This window comes from Coffea eugenioides, chromosome 3 (genome assembly GCF_003713205.1).
Source record: "Coffea eugenioides isolate CCC68of chromosome 3, Ceug_1.0, whole genome shotgun sequence".
Taxonomy (NCBI): domain Eukaryota; kingdom Viridiplantae; phylum Streptophyta; class Magnoliopsida; order Gentianales; family Rubiaceae; genus Coffea; species Coffea eugenioides.
In genome coordinates this window covers 35,200,196-35,212,735 of record NC_040037.1, presented here as the reverse complement: position 1 = coordinate 35,212,735, position 12,540 = coordinate 35,200,196, and the positions used below count along the sequence as shown (strand labels likewise).

The 12,540-nt window shown below is 35.8% G+C and overlaps 1 protein-coding gene across 1 annotated transcript; it reads right to left on the bottom strand.

Moving 5' to 3' along the window:
* Positions 1–5,865: 5,865 nt before the first annotated feature.
* Positions 5,866–9,902, bottom strand: LOC113765383 (protein THYLAKOID ASSEMBLY 8-like, chloroplastic). The gene is made up of 3 exons (XM_027309538.1): positions 9,547–9,902; positions 7,874–8,260; positions 5,866–6,363 (listed from the first exon to the last, which is right to left on the bottom strand). The coding sequence occupies exons 1-3, from the start codon at positions 9,862–9,864 to the stop codon at positions 6,334–6,336; spliced, it is 735 nt and encodes a 244-aa protein (XP_027165339.1). The 5' UTR covers positions 9,865–9,902; the 3' UTR covers positions 5,866–6,333.
* Positions 9,903–12,540: the final 2,638 nt, after the last annotated feature.

Sequence of the window (12,540 nt, the reverse complement as noted above, 5' to 3'; positions counted from 1 at the left end):
TCATAGGAATTCCTACAGTAGTTTGATTCAATTTTTATAAATACCAGAAAATCAGCAAAGTTGATTGAAAATTCTGCCCTGCGAAAGTAAAAATTGGAATGTTGTAGTAGATTACGGCTCAATTTGGACCAACTTATGAACTGAATCTCTCTGAGATGTCTTCTAAATATTATTAGTGTTTCAAGTCTAGTTCTTAATAGGTTAAGTTGTATGAATTTTTGACATTTATAACTCAAGTTATGATTTTTCTAAATATATGGCGTAAGTTAGGGTTTTTTTATGTATTTTGGTAGTGTGATCAATTGATGAGGTGTGTGTATTAAATTTGGTGGATAAGATCGTGTATTAAGTAAGAGAAAGTATGTGATTAGAAGTGCTAAAAATAAGTTGGTGAATCATAAGTTAAAACAAAGGTACAGGAGAGTTAAGAAAGTAGGTTTGAATCGATGTGCGTCGTTTGTTACCTGTTGTGTATACCACTTGACCAATACTTTCTTACCCTGATCTCCTTGTTTTTATTTCATTTAATCCTCCCTTAATCTAACCCTAAAGCTGGCCAAAATTGTTGACTAAGAAAAGGAAAGAAAATAAAAAAAAAGGAAAAAAACTTGGTTGCCAACTGTTGGCAATCCAAGACAAGTTTGACCAAAGTAACTTACTTTCCTTCTTATCTTTCTTTTGACCAATTTTCCTGCATTTCTTCTTGTCATGGCTGAACAACTAGGAGAGAAAAGAGAGGAGAAAAACTTCCAACTTCATCTTGATTCTTACCTTGTTTAAGTTAGAATCACAAAACTAAACCGAACAAACTCGCACCACGGAAGCAAGGAAGCTTGTAGCGGAGAGTTTTTGGAGAGGAAGCCTTGGTTTCTTCATTTTTCTTCAAGGGGTGAAGGTATAAGATGAGCAACATCCTTTCTCTTTCTTATTCTTGCAAAATATGGTGAAGATGGCTTGAAACTAGAAATTTTATGGATGATAATCTAGATTTGGTGCCTCAGGTTTATGATTTCAGTCTTGATTTATGTTGTTTATCCATAATATGTTGGTATTGAGCTTGGCTATGGACTTGTGAAGTGATTGGTAGCTCTATTGTGACTTTTTAGCTTCTAAATAGGAATTTCCAGCTTTCTTAGGGATTTTTCAACTTTGATATTGTGATGATATATGCTAGAAATGAGCTCCAATTAGATGGTTTTATGGCCTAGATTAAGAGCTGCTTTTATCTTATTACTTGTGGTGTTGATTTGGGGCTGATTTGGAATGAAAATGTAGCCTTGAAATAGCTGAAAAATTTGGTAAACATAAAGGAAATGCTGGCCGTTTTTCCTCTCATGGGATAAGTGAGTGAAAGCGGAAATAGAGATGTGACTTATGCTCAATTTGGAACTTAGTTATATAGGGATGCTTAGGTTGACCTTGTGGGTGACTTATAAGCTAAAATTTTGTTCAAAAGTGTATATTTTTCAAAGACAAAGTAACGACCACTTTAAATAAGATTTTTTAGTTTCTTATGCGAAGTTGCGAATTTAAAAGTTTTAACAACTTCTTTATCGAAACCAAAAGAGTGAGCATGAATTTTTTAGACTTTAATAAGTCAAATGATTACTACTTAAATGAGTTCTACTTACTTGGTTTTCTTTAAGCGAAACTCTTATATTTTGAAACCCTAATTGATTGCAAACTGTTAAACGGTATTTTACCGCAGATTTGGGCTCTAACCAGGGAGTTGAACTGAAGCTTGGTTTTGGAAAGCAATAAATCATTGGTGAGCGTTTTCCAGTACATGATTGAACTTGATCCTTGAATGAAATGATTTGCTAATGCGATTGAATAATGCTTGACTTATTTGGTCGGGTAGAGTGTACTTTATCGCACTTGCCCTAATGTGACTTATTACTGTGCATTGATTACAATTTGTTTGATATACATGTATATGACTTGAATAATGTTTGGAATTCCAAAAATCCTATGGCTAGTTAATTGAGTCGAGTCGGCAAGGGTCTGGTTGATTAGATAACGAACCCTGGGTCTCCTATTCTGTCAAGTGGAGTGTTATCTTCTCGACTAATTGGTATGCTCGCGTATTACCACCATTGTTTATATTGGAGTTCGAGTCCGGTAGGAGGTTAGATGGTGGATGGAGATTGGAGTTAAGTTGTGCTCTACTGGACTGGTTACATTACTTTGAAAGTTGACGGAGTGTCAACTACTTCCTGACAAGCTATGGCCGAGTTGGCTCGCAAAAGCGACTGTATCCTTATACTTGGAAATGTTGGATATCTATCTAATTTGTTACTTGTAGTGCTACTGCTTACTTTTATGAACTCTTATACTCGCTACTTTGATATTTCAAATTTTATATAATGGTCAACTCGCTACTTGGGTTTGCATGATGTTTTGGAACCTCACTGAATTTTGACTCACCCTATTAGTTTTGTTTTCCTTATAGGGGGTACGAGTATAGGCATGAGGTTGGTATAGACTGGCGTTGTCTAATTTTTGACTTTTGTCATTGTACTCGCGCTAGTGCTCGATTAGGATTGAAAATTATTTAGAACTTGAATCTTTTTTTATATTGGGAAATGTATGAATGTTTGAAATAGAATTAAGTATAAATGTACATTCTAAATTTGGGAATTGTTGTTTTATTTACTTTTGAATTTGTAACTTATTTTATTGAAATAAGTGAACTGGTCCTAGCAAGAGTTGGGCAGGCGATCAGCTAAACCCTAAGATACATCTTACGGAGAGGTGGGGTCGTCACATCTTTCCTTTTTCTTTAATTCACAATCTAATGTGGCTACCACTACCGACCACCTTCATCACCAGTCGAGATAAGCAGCGGTGATCGGCAACTATCCTCCCAAGCTTTTCCGGCAGCCTTTGTCCAATGAGTCACCATGGCTAGCTGGTCTTCGCAATTGGCAATGGTTTCCTTTTTCCCGTATATTTTCTGCAATTTTTTTCCTATTCCTTTTCTACATGCAAAAAACTAGTTCTTGTTTTGAAGAAAACATGCAATATTCCAGCCATAAATCAAACATGGTACATTCCATAATTCTTTCGATAGGTGACAAACAAACCCATTTAGTTAAATTTACCCATACCCGCTCATGAATAAATGGGCATAGGTATCTTAAATTTTTGCTGATGGATATAAATGGATTACCCAATAATACTCATTTATAGGTAACCCATCAAATTCAATTAACCCATTTAGAATTGTAACCCATCAAACCTCCTCTCTTCCCTCACCTTTTTTTTTCAGATTTTTCATTTTGTTATGATGTTAATTACTTTTGTTCATTATTATTATTATTATTGATTTTATCTTATCATTTTATTTTTTTCTTTGTTTGTTAACTTGCTCATTTTTCAACATTACCAATTTATGACAAGTTTTTCTTACCTTTCCAAAATAAAATTTTAAATTTACACACAAAAAAAATGCTAGAGTTTCAAAACTTTTGACTTAAGTTTTTATGTTAACTTTTATAGTGTTTAGTTCAATTTTTATATTCTTATTGTTCAATTATTAAATAGTATGCAATTTTACGACATAAAATAAGGATGGAAAAAATTGATAACTAGGCTTATTGAGTATTATAAATAAATATTTAAAACTAATGATTGGTACAAAATGTGGTGTAAATTGATAGTTTAGTTTGCAAAAATGAATTTAAATGAGTTTACAGAAATTTAAAATAAATAGGTTATAAATGGGTAATTGGGTTATCCAATTCAATTTTGACCTACCCATTTATACCCATTTAATAGTTTGACTTACTTATACCCATTAGTCATTTTAACTAAGCCAAACCCGCACAAGTCATCCATTTTGACACCTCTAATTCTTTCTAAGCAAGATTATAGGTTACCTATGTTTATTCTTGAAGCAACTATACAATTAATTATTAAATCAAATTCTTAATTTGAAGAAATCACTACACTTCTAGGTTATGATCTCCTCTTATTGTTCTACTTCTAGACTTAGATTAATCTTCCTTGCTTGACTTTTCGCTCCTTTTCTTCCTTTTGTTTATCATTTGCTAGTGAAGAAGAAATAATAGTGAGGGATTGTTCTTGCCCAGGGTATTTATGAGCAAACGTTGGGTGAATTTCCTTTGATTTTGCTAACATGCACAAAGGATTTACCTGTAACAGAAATTTTCTAGATTATTGAAGCCTTATCCCATCATCTTTCCCTTTCTTTTTTTAGCTTCAGAAAATCCATAAGTGCCTTCTTAGCTGACTTGGGCCTTAGTTTGGGCTTCGAGTCCCTTTTTTCTTTGTTTTTGAACAAAAAATTGTTTTAACCCTAATGTCTTTTTCCCGTTTTGCCCTTTTTCTCTGATCCATAATCTGAGTCCACGTTAAACAAACAATTCAAAACTTAGATTAATTAAAGATTAATAAAAATGCTGGCCATAATAGAATCCATTTGAATGAAGATGAAGAGTTAAGGACCCAGAAACTCCCCCTTCTATCCGTTGGAAAGAGTTGACCAGCTCATACAGAACTTCAAATGGAGCAAAATGGCTCTGAGCCAAATCATGTGTGGAAAGGATGTTAAGACCATTATCCAATTCCCCATTAGCATCATAAACCTTTTTGGAAGCACTCTAAGATGGGATCCATTTTGTAAGATCAGCATATAATACAGCCCAGAAGAAGAAGAAAAGAAGTTAAAACAGAATGTAAATGGGGGTGAACTTAGCATGAAAGGACAGAGCTTCCAGACATGCAACTTCTTATGGAAGCCTAATATCAAACATAAGATTAAGTTATATTCTTGGAAGTATCTGCAGCAGATCCTCCCAGTTAAGGCTGTAATACACAGCAGAACCAGGCAAGCAACCTAATCTGTCAAGGACGCAGGGAAGGTAAAGAATCAATTGAGCATGCTCTTATTCTTGGCCCTGGTGCTGAAGCAATATGGAATGCTCTCCAGTTATCGGGGTTGGACCAGGAGAGCAAAGAGGCAATTTTTGGGTATGGGGGAAGAAGCTGAAAAGGAGCTACATGCGGAAAAGAGAACTCAGACACACAGCAATCACAACAAACATTCTGTGGCAAATTTTAGGAGCAAGAAGATCAATTTTAAAACTCGCAGATGAATGCTATCATTTATGAAGATGATGCAGCAAGCTATCACTGAATGGTTGAAATTCGAAGATTTGACAATGAAAAAGATGGAATTATATTATGCAGCTCAGTAGAAGACAGTGAGGACAACCATTGGAATCCTCTCCTCATAAATAACATTAAAATCAATGTAGCTTCAAAGAGCCGCATTGGCAAAGGAAAAGCGGGTAGGGCAGTTGCAAGAAACGGGAGAGGTGAGATAGTTACTGCCTGGGCAATCATTAGCCATATCTAGAGGAAAAAGGTGCAGATGAGTCAGCTAAGGCAACCAAATTAAGCCTCACCAAAGTTCTAGAGGAAGGATGGCAGAATGCAATCATTGAAGCAGATCACAAGCATGTTATTGTCCAACTACTGAGGCAGGATAGCAATGATTCATTAAATGCCAATCTCATGCAAGACATTTTAGCTCTACGATCCTTAATTGGTTCTTGTGGGTTCTCCTTTGTAAATAAAGGTTCATGTATGAAGTCATAGGGTTGCTTTGTTTGTCCTCCCTGCAGTTAGTTCAAAAATGAGTAGTAGACCTTGGGCAGTTGCCTACCACACTGTAAAGTTATTTACACTCTGTTAAAACAATGTTGATGTTTTGGTCAAAAAAAAAAGAACATAAATCAATTCTTGAATAAGAAAAAATCAGGGTAAAATAATTTGAAAGAGTATGCAGCTAATACACAATATAAACCTGTCTGATTGGCAACTCTTTTGCACAGAAAATGTTGCAAATTTTGGGAGATTTACATTACATTATAAGGCACGTGCAGCATCTTTCAAGAGTTGATACAACATAGGGAACTTTTCAGTAGCTAAAAGAGTTCATATTGTAAAATGGTATTCGCATTAATCCAACAGCAATGACCTATACAAGGCACTTAGTCAGCCTAGCAAGTTCAAAATTGCCAAAATTGCCTAATGAAGTCATAATTAGTGATTACAAACCGAAACTATCACTGTGCAAGGATCTAATACAGGGCAGCAATATTTCAAAATGATCCTTGCTTAAATTAAATCGAATAATTCACCTTTCATTCCACTCAAGGTAAGAATTGCCAGCTCATATGCCAATAAGCTGGCAGCAACTATCTCAAGGTAGCTGGCTGTGGCGACGAGCTTCATCCAGCTCTGAGGATTGTGAAATTCAAAGGTAGCACAAAGGACGACATGGTTGAAAGATGCTACATATCTTCAAACAATGTTGAGTAACCTTCGCTTTGGCTGAAGTAAAACAAGATCCAACCACCAAGTCAACCCAAAGCAAGAAGAAATTTGCAAAACAAGATCATGAGCTGTATTAGTACATCAAGAAAAAAATGAATAGACCTAATGAAAATGTAGGATAGTGGCAGGGGATATGGGCAGCTTAAGAGAAAAGGTTGTGTATTGTTTCTGGTTTTAGTTAACCCTTTAATCAATCTGAACAGAGGCGTAAAAGCATGACAACCAGATGCATATTGCATAAAACATAGCACCAAAGAAGAAGAAAAAGGGAACAGATAAAACAGCTACTTGGTAAAGAAGAAAGTATACATAATGCATTCACTAGTGATTGTCAACTGACATAATTTAACTTAACATGTAGCCAATTAATTTTGCACTGAGAACCAGAAGGGTTGCAGCCTTATTCAAATTAATGATAATTAGGTGAGGAAACTTTCCGGACAGCCCCTAAACTATTGCCTCTGTACGGTTTTGGCCCCTCAACCATAAATTGTCACAAATAAGCACTTGAACAAAAAAAATGCTTAGTTTAAGGACTTCCATCAATTTTGGCCATTAGAGGTGATGGAATTAGGGGCAAAACTGACCAAACAAAAAAAAATTAACCCACGAAAACAACCTAAAAGGCCTCATTGACTGATTATTTCATCAAATAAGGGTAAAGAAGGTGGAAGATCAAAAAAGAGGAAGAAACATTAAATTCCATGTTATTAGTTGACTTAATATAGTTGGTTTCCTAACCAAATTGTGGGTTGGTTTTTATGTTTGGTCAGTTTCGCCCTTAATTCCATTACATTTAATGCCCAAAAATTGACGGAAATCCTTAAACTAAGTTTTTTTTTTTTTGTTCAAGGGTTTATTTGTGACAATTTATAGTTAAGGGGCCAAAACCATGCAAAGTGGATAGTCTAGGGGCCTGCCGGAAAGTTTCCTCTAATCAGGTCCAAGTTCATGTTAGGATTCAAATAGTCCATTTCCTTGGCTGCCTAAGCTGCTGCTATTTCCAGGTGCAATCAAAGCTGGGGTTACACATCATAATGGGTTTAAGGTACAATGGTCCAAAATATCATCTAACATCAAGCAAAAAGTTACAAGCAGGCAATGGCTATTATCCATTTCCCCTAATATTAAAATAAGTTTTAGTTCTAGCATTGAGAAACACCAGCACATAGCGTAGCAATAGATGAAAACAAAGTCATGAGATAATTAAGAGATAACTTTTTCACAAGGTTGCTAAATAAAGGTACACTCTTAAGGCATGAAAGTTAAAATTATTTGCATCCAATTAAAAAATCAGAAGAGACATTGTGACCAATGGCACATAAAACTGTGCACAAAAGAATATACAGTAAAGGACTCATGTACAGCAAGATTACTGCTCTTCATATTGTTATTAAAATTATGATAAAGGGAGACACAGAATGCATGCACACTCAACAGTTCATTTTCAACATACAGCTATATAATATTAGAAGTAAAAGCTTTGCTAGTGAAAAACAGTACTTACATATGTCTTTTCAACCTCTTCAAGAAATTTCTCAGGGTACTCAATATAGGTGAGACAATCTTTCTTCACTGTAGCTATAAGTTCTTTTTCACCAGATTTTTCAAGGTTCTTTATCAAGATCCTGAATGTAAGCTTGTCAGGAATACAACCTGATCCCTTCATTGATTCATATGACTCTATTGCCTTTTCTATCATTTTGACACGGAAATATGCTCCAATCATCTCAGTGTATGTTCTGGTGTCAGGCCTTAGGCCTTCTTTCTCTATCTCACCAAAAAGCTGTTCAGCCATTTCAATATTGCTGCTCTTTCCCAACATCAGGATCATGTCACTGTAAATAGATATATCTGGTTCATACCAAACTTCTTTTCTTGCAAAATTAAACACCTGAGTTCTGATTACTTTTCAGATAATGCACATTTAAAAGGGAAAAAAAACAAGCCAAGATAAGGACACATGTTAGGTTGAACTTTTGGGTCTGTTAAACGTAAACTATTTCTCTAAGAGCACAACTTTTACCATATGCCACAGCAGCTAGAGAGAGCTGAAGTGCCATTTCATTCAAAAGTTTCATTATGCAACTATAAAAAAATGCACTAAAGTCAAGTATAACCACCCAGAGAACAGATGATAGACAATGACCTGTAGTGTTCATTATAAAAAGACATTCCTTGTTTTCAAACTGGAATCAGAAGACACTAATGTAACAAAAGAAAGGCATTTAGCTGTCTCTAGGTACCAATCTGATTCTCTCAAGTTTCATTAATAGCCGCAAAGTACTGTCTCAAAAAGCATGAATGACTTGTGTGGGAACATGAGTCTACCTTAACAAAGAAACTTTACATGACATTACCATATTGTACAATCCCCACAATTTTCAATGTTAACTAAAATCCATCTGTAAACTTACAAGCATCTCTTATGTCTTCAATCTAATGCAGATCAGGAAGTCAGGCAAACCTCTAGTTTTGGATTTTCAACTGCTCTTCACTAAAATATTTGGTATCGGCACAATTCTACTGTTACTAGGAGACTTTCCAGAAACCATCTACCACAGAGGTGGATAGGAACTGATTCTGTCAGTATTAAGACAGAATTCGCAAATGACTTCACCTTGACCTATTGCACTACATCCATCATGCAAGTCTCACAGACAAAGAAAAAAAATTAAAATCACAATCATGTTCACTTGATTTCTTATCTTCATCTTGACACTATCAGCACACAATTAACTGCAATCACAATTTTCAGACCACCATCCTAACAATATGAGTTATACAGTTAACTTATTAATATTTGTCAAACTTCCCAACATCATTAAAATCTGGTTCAAATAAGACATCCATAATTAAAAACATCGTCAAAACAACCGTTTTTCACTGCACATATATGTGACACATAATTGACACATAAAATTTCAAACATAAATTCTGAAATTTAAAATGCTCAAAGCTCAGAAACTGTTAAGAAACTGGCTTTTTTTTATTTCTTTTCCGTCTTCCTTAATCTTTTGGTCACAGAAAATGCTACGTTTTTCCAAAAAAAAAAAAAAGATAATCCCACAAAATTCAATTCTTTTCGCATCAAATTCCACAATCCCTTGACAAAATCCAATCAATCCCACGAAACAAAATCAAAAGAAAACAGTCACGACTACATATGTATACATTTACCTGAAGGGCTAATTCTACTTCGTTTTGCCTTTGCAGCTCTGATAAAGTATCCACCAAGTCAGCCTTCAGAAGCCTGCTTATTCTATTAGCAAAGACCTCTACTAATTTGTCTGGAGATCTTGCTAATTTCAAAGACTGGACAGCTTGTATGGCTTCCGGAGACAACACCCTTGACCTCCACATTGGTTTTCTTGGTCCAATCTTTCTCAACCCACATGTAATTTTTAGCCTTGATGGTGGCATAGGCAGATTCGAAAAAGAGATATTGAAGCTTCGTTGCAAACCCACTTGAGGAATGCTCAATTTCAGTGAATCCATGGAAGAAATACGGCAGCTGGAAACAGGGAGAAACAATTGGTTTCACCCTTTTTCTTTCTGCCTTTCTTCCTTTTACGGCTAAAATACATAATACTTCCTTATGATTTGACTATTTGACACGATACCTCCTCGTTATTTTAAAAACATCTACACTACCCCTAATACTTTTAGACTAGAGTAAATTACAGAAAACCTCACTGTGGTTTGATTATTTGACACAGTACTTCCTCATTATTTAAAAACACTCATATAGCCCCCTCGTACTTTAGACTAAAGTAAAATTTAATCGGTAACCGGTATACTACCTGCAAGTGATGTATTATTATTTTTTTAATATTTTTTATTTTATCGTCATTTTTTCTTTCAATTTGGGTGCTTTGACTTAACTATCATAGTTATCTTTACAAAATTTATAGGAGAAATCTAGCTCCTTCCTCTTTTTTCCTTCAGTTTTCATTTTTTCTATTTTGCTCTTCCCTTCCATTTTCCTTTCCTTTTCTTCCTTTACTCGATCCAAAATCTTCATCGCTAAAATCTACTATAGCACCTCACAGAATCTAGTTGGACCTTGTTGCCCGAAGAATCCCAAAAATTTGGGCACTTCCACTGTCAATTCAGTCTGACTTGATCCGATAAATCAATTCATCTTCATCCAATTCTATCAAGGGTTTGTAAACCTTGATCTTCGTCATTCACGCAACTCTCTAGCATTGTTGAATTCGGAATTTCGTCGCAATGATTAAGTTCAAAGGCGAAGATTTAGGGTTTTTCTTTCATTTTTCCCCTTTAATTTGTCTTTTTTTTTACGTATTAAAATTAGTAATTCTGATTCCATATAACCATTGGGCAAAATTATTAAAGTAGAACCCCCCAAAAAAAGGGAATTTTACAGAATTTTCAATCATAAACTACAATGATTGTATATTATAACCACGATGAGGTGGAAGACGAACCAATTTGTTTAATTGCTTGGAGCTGTTGAAGTGAAGCTGCCATCGGTTAGATGAATGAAAGGTCGTCACGTGAGATGGCTCTGAGGACTCAGCTGCCGCCGCGGCTTCATCACCTCCGAAAAAGTTAGACAAAACTGATCCCATGCCTGACCTGCCGACGACGTTACTTCTTTTTGTCTGTTTGTTAATTGGGAAAATTGCCGATGGCCTCTCCCTCTCTTTTCCTTGCGGGGAGGAGTCAAAGCTGAAGGTACTATAGCGTGATGCCTGACTTTTTATTTGTCTATTTATGTCTCTTGGGTTGCCGAAAGTTTCGTGGTAGGTGATGGTGGCAGTAATGGCTAACAAAGTGGCAGCGGCCATGGTAGCAATCGCGGCGAAAGGAAAAAGAAGAAAAGAATGGAAAAAATAGGAGAAACAGAAAAGCAAGACCCCTTGCTTTGATATTGTGAGTTGTGGAGAATGTGAAATGGAGGAAGAATGAGAGGAAGAATAGAAAAGGAAAGGAAAATAAAATAAAAAAGAAAAAAATTAATAATAGACAGACTACAGGTTCACAGCAGGTCAAAAAGCGTAATTCCACTCTAGTCCAAAGCATGAGGGGGTAATATGGGTGTTTTTAAATAATGAGGAGGCAGTATGTCAAATAGTCAAACCACAGGGAGGTTTTCTGTATTTTACTCTTTAGACTAAAGTGAAATTTGACCGATAACTTGTATGCTACTTGCAAGTGATGTATTATTACTTTTTTAATATTTTTTATTTTATTATCACTTTTTCTTTTAATTTTGGTGCTTTGACATAACTATCATAGGTATTTTTACAAATTTTATAATTAGTAATGCACTTTTAAAATTTTCTAAAACTTAGTCATACTCTCTCACTGTTTTGCTCTGCCATCTCTCTCTACTGACCCATAGCCACCACCACACGCAGCTTTGTCTCCAAAGATTTTTCCAAAACAATGGCTCCAAAATCCAAATTCACCCAGATATCCAAAAAAAAATTTCATGAATTTCATAAGCTTCCATCATAAAATTCTTGAAAAAGTAAACAAATCAGATGAGTGAAAATGACATCCCCTTCAAATTGAAACACAAATCTTGGGTCTGGCTCAGCTCTCACGTTTACGTGCAACTCAACCCCTTTTCCCCTCCCACCGCCCTCCTTGTCCCGTATATATCTCAATCTTCAAACCACAAGTCCCACCTCTGGCGGCCGATTTCTCAACAAGCTTCTCAAACTCCAACTTCTTGAAGTTAAACCTATCATGAATCCTTTTCTCAATCTCATCAGTACCACTCTCCTGAGAAAGCCACGGGACAGTCGAATACAGCGTTGGGAAGCCTTTGAGCTTGATTTTATAGTAACACAGGGTCGTGGTGGTCGTTGACTTAGACCATGAGGATAGGGGAGGAAGTCTCAACACCAAGAACTGTTTTAGACTACAACTACAAGTCCTCTTCTTTTTTCTCCCCGAAATCCTAGCAAAAATGAGACCCACCTGTAGAATTCCTCTACCCAATTTTTGGGTCTTTGATGGCTGATCCTGTGGTGCCCATTTTTACCGTGGGGGACTAGATCTGTAGCAATACATAAAAGTACAAACTGACCCACTACCTCTCATATTATGGTACTCCAAATTTGCAGAATTTTAGACTTTGTGTGGAGAGATGGTTGTGTGAAGCGGTGGTTCGGGTGGAGGTGGGGATACTGGTGTGAA

What these genes read in the sequence shown, in the direction of transcription:
- LOC113765383 (XM_027309538.1), bottom strand. Translation starts at nt 9,864, where the DNA reads ATGGATTCACTGAAATTGAGCATTCCTCAAGTGGGTTTGCAACGAAGC. An exon ending in AAGTAGAATTAGCCCTTCAG is followed by an intron (nt 8,261 to 9,546) that starts GTAAATGTATAC and finishes ATCAGAACTCAG; the next exon opens with GTGTTTAATTTTGCAAGAAA. An exon ending in AAGAGGTTGAAAAGACATAT is followed by an intron (nt 6,364 to 7,873) that starts GTAAGTACTGTT and finishes GTTTTACTTCAG; the next exon opens with CCAAAGCGAAGGTTACTCAA.